Genomic DNA, 12,138 nt, shown 5'->3' with positions numbered 1-12,138 from the left:
AACAATAATAGGGTCCTAAAGCCCTGTCCCAATTTTAGTGCCAAACGCTTAAGTTTAGGCCAAAAACACATGTTTACTCAATTTTATAATGTTTTTCGTTGGTTTAAGTCTAAAAAACATGTTTTCATGTTTCTTTAGATTTTGTCACACCCCTTAGCTTAAACTCAAAATTTGGGTACATTTTGTTTTCCGTGTCCCCTACGAAATGTCAGCTAGGAACAACCCCAATGTTAAAACAAAAACCCCTGTGGTGTTTGTGTCGACTAAGCGAACGTCAAACATGATCTCAAGTGTCAAGGTTCACTTATGGATCCATTTTTTTAATCAAAGTTTTAATATGATATATCTGTTATTTGAGCGGGGAAAATTGCTAAAGTAGTTGCAGTAACATGTTCTTTCGTGTTATTAAATAAAAACAAGATTTCATTAAACATTTTAGGACCCTATTCTCCTCGTTCCTCATTCCTGGTGATTTGTAGTCCTAAGCAATACTTCGCTTGACCTAAATCCTTCATGCGAAACACACAAAAATTCCTTCAAGCGTTTCTTCATTTTTGTGTCATTAGTGAATATAAGAAAATCGTCTACGTAAATTGTAATGAACAGCATATTCTCTCCTTCAATTGAATAGTACAAGCAAGGATCCGTTTTTTATTGTTCCAGTCCAAATTCTCGTAACGTTTTATCAAGCTGCTGATTCCATATTCTACTAGATTGCTTGAGGCCGTAAAGCGATCTTTGAAGTCGGCACACCTTCGTCGGATCCGTTATTGACTCGATACTGTCCATTGTAGAGTTACCGTTTGTGATTCTGGCCGTCGACTGTGGGTTTTGAGATACAATTTGGCCAGTATACGTACTATAAGTTATAAAATCAGTATATTTGCCTGGGTGGCGGCGCTCCCGACCGCTGCGCCTAAACTCATGCTCTTGGAAAGCTGGTCTAACTGATTGCGGTGGGAGCGCAATCTCGTCGCTAGCATCTTCAAAATCGTTCCCTGAACTGCTGCTGGTATCGCTAGAATCTTCCCCATCATCATTTGCTGCGTTGGATATCTCTTCTTCATTTGCTATCGGTTCAATTTCATTTACCTGTTCTCCTTCCATCATCTCTGGGACTCGCAGTTCGTCAATCACGTCAGAAAATTCAATTTCCAAAAAATCTACCTTATCATCTCTGTTGGCTATTTCTCCATTGCATTGATCTTCATTGAGTATCTTCACATCTCTGCTAATAATAATCCCTCCATTCTCCGGGTTGTACAGTCGGTAGCCTTTAACATCATCTGCATAACCGACAAATACACATTTCGTTGATTTCGGATCCAACTTCAACCTTTTCTGTTTCGGAACATGCACCATGGCAACAGAACCAAAAATCTTCAAATGTCCAATGTACGGCTTCTTATTCGTCCACGCTTCTTCTGGAGTTTTACCATGTAACGTTCGTGTTGGGCTGCGATTGATCAAATATACCGCAGTATTCACAGCTTCAGCCCAAAATTTCTTCTGCATTTTTGCGTCATTCAACATGCTTCGAGCTTTCTCCAGAATTGTTTTATTCATTCTTTCCGCCACTCCGTTCTGTTCTGGTATATACGGACAAGATTTCTGATGCCGGATACCATCACGCCTCAAACTTTCTTCAAACCGATCGTTGATAAATTCTCGTCCATTGTCGCTTCTTAAAATTTTCAACTTGAAACCAGTTTGTCGTTCAACCATTGCTTTAAAATCTTCGTAAGCTTCATATACTTGATCTTTGGTCCGCAGGGTATACACAAAAACTTTCTTAGTAGCATCATCAATAAAACTAACGAAATATCGACTACCGGCCAACGAAGGTACTTCAAATGGTCCGCATAAATCCGTATGTACGAGCTCCAACGGCTTGCTTGCTCTGGATTCACTGTTTGGAAATGGGTCTCGGGAATGTTTGCCTTGAAAACATGCTACGCAATTCAAATTCTCCATCTTGTTCAATTCGAAGCCAGTGACCATCTGCTTCAGTTGTTTCAAACTCTGCACATTCAGATGACCAAGCCTTCGATGCCATACTTCCAACTCACTTGATAAAAACGCATTCTGTACCTGCCGATTCAGTCGATATAATCCTCCTTCGGCTGTTCCCGACGCAAAAACTTGTCCATTTTCATCCAGCACTGTACAGCCACTTGCTGTGAACTTTACAGTGAAACCTTTGCTGCATATCTTGCTGACTGACAAAAGATTAGCTGCCAAATCCGGAACTTCTAGGACTTCTTGTACATCCACAGGGCCTATAACACAATCCAGACTAATGACGCCTTTGACTCTGGCCATCATACTGGTTTTGTTCGCCGTACTAACTTGACAAGAAATCTCCTGCTTACCGTGTAGATTCCATCCAGGTTTTGCCATGTGTGTGGTGGCACCAGAGTCGAAATACCATTCTCCTTGGTCCACGTCACCGACTGCCAAAACTGCGCACATTGCTCGTCCCTTACTGGTCTTCTGGTTAGGCTTCTCGGGATAATTTGCCGCGTAATGTCCTACCTTCTGACAATTACAGCACGCTCGATCCTCTTTGACTCTTGTTGATTGCTTCTTACGACGCTGGGGTTGGTGTTCTCGCTCCGCTCCGCTGTAGAATGCTCCCACATCTCTTGCGCTTCGTGGTCCATGTTTAACCTTCGGGCTGTCGCGCTGTTGTACTTTGTACAACAGTTGTGATTTATATGCTATCATTTTGCAACAAAGATATCTATCGACACCAAACCAAAATGTATTCCTCAAAAATCATCTTAAGAACAATACTCGACAGTTTTTATTTACAGTATGACCCTTTATAATACGGTAAAATCAACAAATGTACATGGAAGTCGCATAATAATGAACGCACTATGTACGGTTCGAGGAAACCACAGTTTGAAATCGTCATATATCGAAATCCAGATAATATAGAAACTTGGGGTCTTTAGTAAAGTTGTTCTGAAGGTGAAGCGCTATCTGATGGTACTTTTTTTAATTCGGAATTTAACCGCTAGATGGCACTAGTGGGCATGGAAGTTTTACTTTTGTTTTGCAGATTTTCCAGGATCCTGACCATTTAGAAGGATGTCGTCTTCAGCAAAGTTGTTTAGTAAGTTAAGGACTATCATTTTTCGAGCTAGTTGATTCAAAATTTTGCCACTAGGCGGCGCTAGTGAGCATGAAACTTTTGTTTGTAGATATCTCAAGAGCCTGACCACTTAGAAAGATGGTGTCTTCGGCAAAGTAGTTTGGTAGCTCAAGGACTATCATTATTTGAGCCAAGAAATACGATATTTTGCCATCAGGCGGCGCTAGTGATCATGAAATTTTTGTTTTGCGGATACTGCAGGATCTTGACTTTTTAGACAGGCACCTTTGGCAAAGTTGTTCAGAAGCTCTGGGACTATCATTATATTAATAAATCTCTAACTTTAAGGATAAAACAAAGAAAGAATTTGAGCTACTGAACAACTCTGCCGAAGACACCATCTTTCTAAGTGATCAGGCTCCTGAGATATTTGCGAAACAAATGTTTTATGCTCACTAGCGCCACCTAGTGGCAACATTTTGAACCAACTAGCTCAAACAATGATAGTCCTTGAGTTACCGAACAACTTTGCCGAAGACGCCATCTTTCTAAGTGGTCAGGATCATGAGATCTGGGAAACAAAAGCTTAATGCTCACTAGCGCCGCCTAGTGGCAAAATCCCGAATTTTTTGTCTATAATAATGATAGCCCATAAGCTACTGATCAATTTTGCCGAAGACGTCATCTATCTAAGTGGTCAGACTCCTGAGATATTCGCAAAACCAAGGGTGTTGTACAAAGTACAACGCGCGACTACTCGCGTTACAAAAATTCGCGCGACGACCGAAAGGTTAACCTTAACGTCTTGCAGGATTTTCGCTTTCACTGTATCTGCCTTCAAAGCTTGTCCAGACGCTTCTAAACCCATCATAACATCTTCATAATTACGGTTTGATAAACTTGAAACTTCTTCAGGACTACGTTACGGCCAAATTCGTATTTGCGTTACGGCCAATGTCCTGGGCCCATAACCTATCGTAAGTAAAACACGTCTGATAGGGTTTAACGTTGGAAAGCGAATGAAAAGTTTTATTGATTATTACAACTAACAAACTTCGGTTACTAAGGTCGTCATGGATTACTTGATGCTAACAAACCTGCTGGTCTACCTATCAGAATATGGTTTCAATCCTACACAAACTGAAGATTTCCATGTAAACTTTTATTTGTTTTCGATCGCAGACTGTGCTTGTGAAGTAAAAACTCACCAGCTGCTATGACTCATCACAAACGAAATAAAAATCATACTTTAGGAGCTTCACAAAGTTTTCCACACTGAAAAGACAAACACTAAAAATTAAGCTCTGTAAATGCTACAATTTTGAACTTCATTAAACAAAATAGCAACGGATGTTCTAAACTTTGCATTGTTTTTTTCCAATTTGTATCGCTGCTTTCTACGTTATTCATTTTATTTTATTCCATACACTGCTACCCATAACCGAAAACTTAACTCGTAAAGTATTCCTTGACGTATACTTCGCTTCGATGTAGAACAGGTAACAATCAATTGCATGCAAAATAATATGAATCGTGAGTACATGGGTTCACCAAACTAGCCAGAATATTGTGCTACAAGAACTAATTTGGTTACAGTTAACTCTCCCTTACTCGATATTCCGTATCTCGATATCGAGTTAGAGAACCAAAGTAAAAGTTGGTTTTCATGGCTAACTCGATGGTCCCTTGAAACTCAGTTGCACTACTTTTGTGTTCTGTAACTCGATACCTCCCTAACTCGATGATCCCTTCAATATCGAGTAAGGGAGAGATGACTGTATATGGTGAAATTGGCTCCGTAATGCCTTAAAACACTTGAGCCGATGTAAAATCAGTTTATTGTGAAATATTTTGGTGGCACATAAGTGCAAAGTGTCATTAAAACATTTGAATATGCCCAGAGGTATAAGAATGCCTAATTAAGCCATGGAAATTAGTGTTTTCAATGGTTACGCTTACAAAAGGACGTAACTCCAAATTTCGTCTATCTTCTCATTCAAAACTCCTCCCAGTAGTTACAAATAACTATTTAAACCAACTTCGATTCAAATTTTTATATCATATCTATTCTGATGATCACGGCTAATGAAAACTGGTTTAAATATTTCAGATTTCTTTGAATTAGTGGACTTACACATTCTAAAGGGCATAACTTAAAAACGGGCCCTACGATATTTTTAAAATTTTGTCCAGACATGCAGCTTAGCTATAGAAATCGACTGGTGAGCACATATTTGATGGAGATTTTTTTCTGATAATAACGATCAGGGGAGCACCGTGAAAAAACTAGTTTTATGTTAATCTACTTTGAAGTTTTTTCAGCAATTTTTTATTCTACCGAATCGAAAAAAAAAAACGGGAAAAGCGGAAAAAAAGGATTTTGATTCCACCAAGAAAAAACGGGAAATCGAGATGCTCACCGGGAGAATAGTTTTGAAGCAACATTTTCAAGCTATAAATATACGAACCAGAAATTGTGGAAAATCGTTATGGTTGAATATATTTTAATTCTCGCTTCTCTTTTCCCAAACTGTTTTGACTCGATATTTTGAATCAACGTTCAACAAATTCTTTTAGATGATTTTGGGACACAAATATATTGGAAAATGACGTTCAGTTACTGAAAATTTATACCACAATTAAGTCGGATATGTAATCTTGAAAACAATCGTTTATTTGTCAAAGTTTTATTTATAAAAGTATTAGAGTCATTCTGTATCAAATCGACAAAGAGTATAAATAAGATATGTGCTTCTACACACCATAAACTTACTTTATTTAGAAGACCATTTATGTTCATGAAAAAATCGAAAGATTAAAATTGAGCAAAATTAAGTAGGTATATTTAGCTAAATTAAAACCTGGGGAAATACTGGAGACTTTACTGGAAAAAATAGTAAAAAAGCGAGAATTTTAAAATGAAATTTTGATGGTTACCCTGATAAAAATTGTATGGGAGTAAAAAAAAACAAACCAGTTTTCCAAGAATTATGCTATTTTTTAGTTGAGCGGAAAAGTAACCTAAAAATTAGCGTTAGAGCACTTGGAAACATAAGAATTTTCTCAACTCAACTTAACGCAGAACGACCGAAATGTCTCTTACACCGTTTTGGTTTTGAACCTCTCAAATATACTAACTTTCAATTTCAGGCCCAGGGTTAAAATTTTTCTTAGCTGCACTGCACACACAAAAAAAAACTGCTAACGTTTGTCCTACCCATGGTTCCGAACGTGGACGCGCCTCTGCTTTTTAGTAAATGTAGAGTAAAGTGGGGCAAAAGTTCGAGTGGGGCAAGAGTTTTTTTTTTAGATTTCTAGCTCAAATCAAATCAAAACTTAGAAATGTCATGGTGGTTCGAATGCTATTTAAGTAAGAGACTTTCACTCCAAATATCATAAAAATCGATTGAGATTTGGAAAAGTTATGGCTATTTATTGTTTTTCGACGTAAATATTGTAATATTTGGTCAATCTTTCGATGCATGGAACCAAATGAAGATAAAATATTTTTCAATATTGTATGTAAGAGCGTTTCTAGGCCTATCATAAGGATGCTTTGACGTGTATTAGATTTTCCATAAATAGTTGGAATTAATTTTTGGCCCATAGCGGGGCAAAAGTTCGACCCATGTATTAACCCACAGAATTTTTTTCAAATTTCCTGAAATCTACATATAATTTTCAAATTTAGCGAAATTTGCCTGATCGTGCGAAAAATGTCACAAAAATTTTACATTTTCACTTCGTTTTGCGAAGAACTGCTATTTTTTGGGTGTATTACAATTAACCCTGTTTTGGGCATTTTTTGGTGAAAACTTAATGTGTATTTTTCGGCAAACATAAGTTTACAGCTAATATAAAGTATGCCTGGCATAAAAGTATTGATATTTTGTGTTTTAGCCAATGAACTTTTGCCCCACCGGTGGGGCAAAAGTTCGTTTAAGACAATCAATTTTGAAACTGTTATAACTAAAAATGGGTAAATATTTTGACACAAGTTTATTCAGCAAAGTTATAGCCAATATGTTGAAGGTTCGCTGTATGGTATTTGTTTTGTTTCATCTGCTATTATTTTCCTGGAAACTTTGATTATACCACTAAGGTCGAACTTTTGCCCCACCTTACTCTACTATTAATCGATTTATGAAACTCATGTACACATCAATCATTTATATTTTATAGCAAATACATTCTAGAAAGAATCCAAAGATTTTTAAGGACATCTCCGGTAACATTGATAGCTGAATAATAGTTTATTCAGCTGAAAAGAGGCTCTGCAAACCGCATTTTAGCTGAATAAGTTGTTATTCAGCTATCATTGTTACTTGGGATATCAGTTTGAACCATTTTTAATTTGAACGATAAGAGGGGTTCAAATTAAAAAGTGTTTAGAAGCGGTGAGAGCAATTGGGGTTCTCCGTAATAAGTTCAGGTGCTTGTGCAATACCATGTTGTTCCTAACAACAGTGCATCTTCACTTATAACACGTACCTGGTAGAGCTCGTTGGTGAACATCAGATTAACAATCATCCCAAACAAAGCCCTTTGTGAGACTAAATGTAAATTAAGATTTCCATTGAGCAAATACTTAAGAATGAGTTTATTTTTATTGATTCTTCAAACTACGGAATTTCCTATTGAACTAGATTGTACATCTGCTGCCAGTTGTGACAGTGTTCGGCCAGGATTTCCAGAAAATGTTCAAAATTTAAACTTCTTGAGCGTTCCCTTTGCATGCAAGTGATATGTTCCGTTAATGCCGTTTGGAAAGCGTGGTTCTTGTACATCGTTCGGATTATATTCTTGTTAACCGGCAGTATAACCGGTTTGTTGAGTGGAATGGCGAATACAGGCCAGCGTTTCCGTTTGCGTTTGGGTGGAGAATCCAGGAAGTAGGCGTTTATTATCAGAGCCATATCGGCAGAGCTTACTAATCCAAAGTGGTTTGCTAGATCGAAGAACATACGAATCATGGACTCCCAGGTGCCAGATTTTATCAACGTTTGGGCAGGGTGGATTACTTCGAAACCATTTTCCGATTCTTGTTGGACTTGGGGTCCGGTAAAGATTCGTAGAAGGAACGTACCGTTTTCGTCTGGTTGTTTAGTTGAAGGAATGATAGTATAACTCCCAGGAGGCAGTTGTAATCGGCAGCTTACTTCTCGGGAGTTGGAATAGATTGTCCGGGCCACAGTTATGTTGTTACTGGACAATACTTCGAATCCAATCACCAAGCAGAGCACCATGCCCGTACGTTGCTTCTGCATGAGGGATATCACTAGAGAACACAGTGCGGTTCCATTATCCGGATCGGACAATTCAATTCTGATCCTTGGATTCATACCGTAGGAAACTTTGTGATCTTTGGAACCTCCGGCCGTCAGTCCCGACACCCAAATGCCTTCGTAGAACGAGGTGTTCCAAATCCGTTGGCTGCCTTCGGGGTCACCCAGCGGATCTGGCGTTATGCTACAAATTTCCACTCCATCGAATCTGTCCATGAACTCTTCGATGCATAACCAGAATCTCCTTGGAAGGTCTTGGCTAGGCTTCGGCTCTTCTGGGTTTGTTTGTTGGTCACAGAAGTAACCCAAGCAAACAAGGCGGGAACCTGAAGCCATCGTTTGAGTAATCGGATGAACATGGCAAGAACGGTCTTCCAAACTTTGGTTTCTATGCTGCAGGAGATGGCAAGTTCAATTAGTCTTCATATAATTGATTAAGTGCATCGAAAGAACTCACCAAACGAATTCCAGCAATCATCGACCCTTTATCCAGCCCTCTTTCGATCAATTCATAGAAATATTCCGGAGGCAAGTTGCACTCATTGAACCAGTAACACTGCGTAACGCCACCGGAAAAGTCTTGCATGGTTTCGCTGATCGTTACATCCTTCAGGGCGTTGTACGACCCAAGAAACTTGGCATAGGCTTTCTCCAACAGTGAGCACCACAGTTCGTTGGGACGGCTGGACCGGGTGAACAGAAGCCTTCCGTCTATCGTCGGCAGACGATCGTCAATAACAACGTCTAGCCAGCGCCCGTAGTCCCAGAAGCGGAAGTGGAATATCCCGGCGTATTCCGACCCGGAGAATGAATTATCGTGCGGGACGGTTCGCCGAAATGTTCGTTTGTTGGCGTAGAGGTTCAGTAGGGCAGTGCTTAGACTTCTGCTGGGAAGGTATCCCGGATGGACATCAAAACCGGATGGCTGGTTGACGAGGAACTGCGGGTCGTCGACGAACTCTGGCGGACGTAACCATTTCAGTTTGGTTTGCGTAGATAGTTGGTATCCTAGAAGGGGTTGCTTCTCCACCTTGAAGTCGGGATCTTCGAAGAGAAGGTTGTTCGCCAGACAGTGCTCTTTCAGATAGTAAAACCTTTGAGCATTAGGGTTCTGTCGAACTCGCGGGCAGTTGTAAGCAATCTATGGATAAAGAAGAATTACTTATTTGATTTGAAAGAACGCTTCCATGAATTCACAGATAACTAGAAAAGATGAAGTTGCGCTGACATTGGAATCAGAAGATTTCTCGTACAAAAACTTTTACTTCATAAAAAATTGTATCACCTATTTCGTTCGAAAAGAATTATCCTCACCAAAGCAATCTATTGTCACATTTCCGCCACAAAACCTGCGTTTAATGATATACCTACATCATCTTTGGTGAATTCTACCACCATGAATGGACTTTTGGGACAGGAAAATGCACAGTTTAAATGCTTTTTTACACACAGCCAATCCATAGAGGCACTAATAAATCCTTTAGCGTTGCCGGTTAAACATAGAATGCAGAATGTTGCTCTACCGGCTCTACCGAGCCATGCCCGAGTTATTCCAGTGGTGGTCAGTCGTCGAAACTCAATGGTGAATCCCCTCAATTTCTGCTGTCGGATAAATAAATTTGTTATATAGTGCTACGTATACTTCTCTCTCTTATAAGTCAATTGATCGATTGGAGCGTGAGAAGTAGTTGAACACGAAGAGGCTTATTTTCGTACGCAAACGGTTTCTCTTGTTGCATCCAATCTGACACGTGCGACTTTAGCAACAAAGTTGGCAGTCATATCGGCTCTCGACCGGGTTGATGATTGCATATTTGTCGGGTTTTCCCGCAAAATCCTTTTTCAATCTGTTTGATAAACTAATACTTATCTTATACTGCCGTGAATCGCAAGTCAGTCCCATCTGCATTTTCGTCAAAATTGAGTTGAGTTCAGTTTTCAACATATCTTCCAATGCTCTTTCAGCTGCACAAAACAGCAAGTCAAATTATCCCATAATGAAAAGTAATCGCATATCAGTCCCACAACAGATTTCCGCATCGTGTAACATAAAAATGAACCGTTTTTTGATCATCTTTATATTTTTTTCGGAAAGTTTTACCGTTAATATACACAGTCGCAATGTGGTTACAACCAAAACATATAGGTTTAGGGAACTGTTAATTGTTAGTAGATTAATCCACCTAAAATAAGCTCAAAAGAATATTTAAAATTAGATTTGAATTGTATAAAAGTTAGGCATCAAAGGGATTTATACCCCTCACCAAAAATACTTGCTAACGCTTACATGTTTTATAGCACAGTCGTTTGGCTGTCACCGAAGCCAACTGCCCATGAACTCGTTTACTACAGGTGACAGACGACGGAAGATGATCTCGGATAGGGTAACTGGGGGCAAAACGCGCCTCCTAAGGAAGGAAGCGTTTTTAGCTATAAAGAACATTATTATAAGCTTTTTTTAATCATTATATTATAGACAAACATGTTTACTATAAAATAGTAGAAACAGCCATGCAATTTCTATTTTGTGGAGGTCGGTGTTAGCTGTACGTGCGTGCGCATGCGCAATCATGCTTGCATATTCGTTCCATACATAAGGGCGTTTGATCAGATGTTATTGTTCATTTATAGTATACATGCTGATTCGAAAAATGTGCATTTGTAAGGTTCAAATTGGCACGTAACTAGCTTGGCATTACGTTTGCTGGAATTTTAATTCAAACGGCTGTTTTGGTGTTATGAGATAGGAGTGGCCGTTTTGCTACACGAGTTCAGTGTTGAAAGACTCACACTCAAAATCTCAATCAATACGCTCTCCCGTGAGAGCAAACTCATTAGAGATCTGCTTCGCAAATCTCACGCTTGAGATTTTGACGCAAAATCAACTCAATCAACTCAAACCATAAAAAATAATTCAGTCGCAAAACCCGACAAAAACTCGTGAAACCCGAATGTTGTTGTTTACGTTAGAAAGGATTAACATAATTTTGCCAGACTAACAAGAAATTATTGCCGTGTGTGAGTAAACTGTGGAAATACGAGACAATGAGTTAAAAAGGTGAGCCAACTCATCCATGATTTTTTGACTGCTGAGTTGCATGATTTACAACTCACGCATGAAAAATCTCAAACGTGAGTTGTGAGAAATTGAGTTTTTCACAACACTGCACGAGTTGATTAAAGTTTACGTCCTTGAATACGCTTTTTAAGGATAAATTCAACACTTTTACAAATGGAATACAAACTATGGGAGTGCACAAGTCGATTCTAGGTGATAATTTCAAAAGTTTGGTTGTTTACCGACCCCTAGAAAATAACACAAAATTACAATGAAAACCTTTTTTTTTCGAGTTTTTCACGATTTTGCCAGGAAAACACCTAAAAATATAGAGAAACATTTTAATACATTTTCTATTACCTCGAATGAAAAACAGCGTCCCTAAGCACGTAATTCGTTCAAAACAAAGGTGGCGCGTTTTACCCCAACGGCGCATTTTACACCCAGTTCCCCGAAAACTTTGTAGGCCACATTTAGATTTGTGATCGCTCGAAAGTTCTCACAGTCTAACTTGTCGCCCTTCTTGTAGATGGGGCATTTTATCCCTTCCTTCCACTCCTCCGGATGCTGTTCTGTTTCCCAGATTGTGCCTATCAGCCGGTGCAGACGAATGGCCAGCCTCTCTGGGCCCATCTTTATGAGTTCAGTTCCGATACCATCCTTATCAGCAGCTTTATTGTTCTTGACCTTCGTTG

General features: G+C 39.2%; 1 protein-coding gene across 1 annotated transcript; it reads right to left on the bottom strand.

Annotated features, from left to right (window-relative positions):
- Positions 1-7,676: 7,676 nt before the first annotated feature.
- LOC5579803 (calpain-3) lies at positions 7,677-10,277 on the bottom strand. Its single transcript, XM_001648066.2, has 3 exons — positions 9,757-10,277; positions 8,843-9,526; positions 7,677-8,778 (listed from the first exon to the last, which is right to left on the bottom strand). Exons 1-3 carry the CDS (start codon positions 9,844-9,846, stop codon positions 7,735-7,737), a joined length of 1,818 nt encoding a protein of 605 aa, XP_001648116.2. The 5' UTR covers positions 9,847-10,277; the 3' UTR covers positions 7,677-7,734.
- Between the last annotated feature and the right edge of the window lie 1,861 nt (positions 10,278-12,138).

This window comes from Aedes aegypti, chromosome 3 (genome assembly GCF_002204515.2).
Source record: "Aedes aegypti strain LVP_AGWG chromosome 3, AaegL5.0 Primary Assembly, whole genome shotgun sequence".
NCBI lineage: Eukaryota > Metazoa > Arthropoda > Insecta > Diptera > Culicidae > Aedes > Aedes aegypti.
The sequence above is the reverse complement of the archived record's forward strand: the minus strand, read 5'-3'. Positions and strand labels throughout refer to the sequence as shown.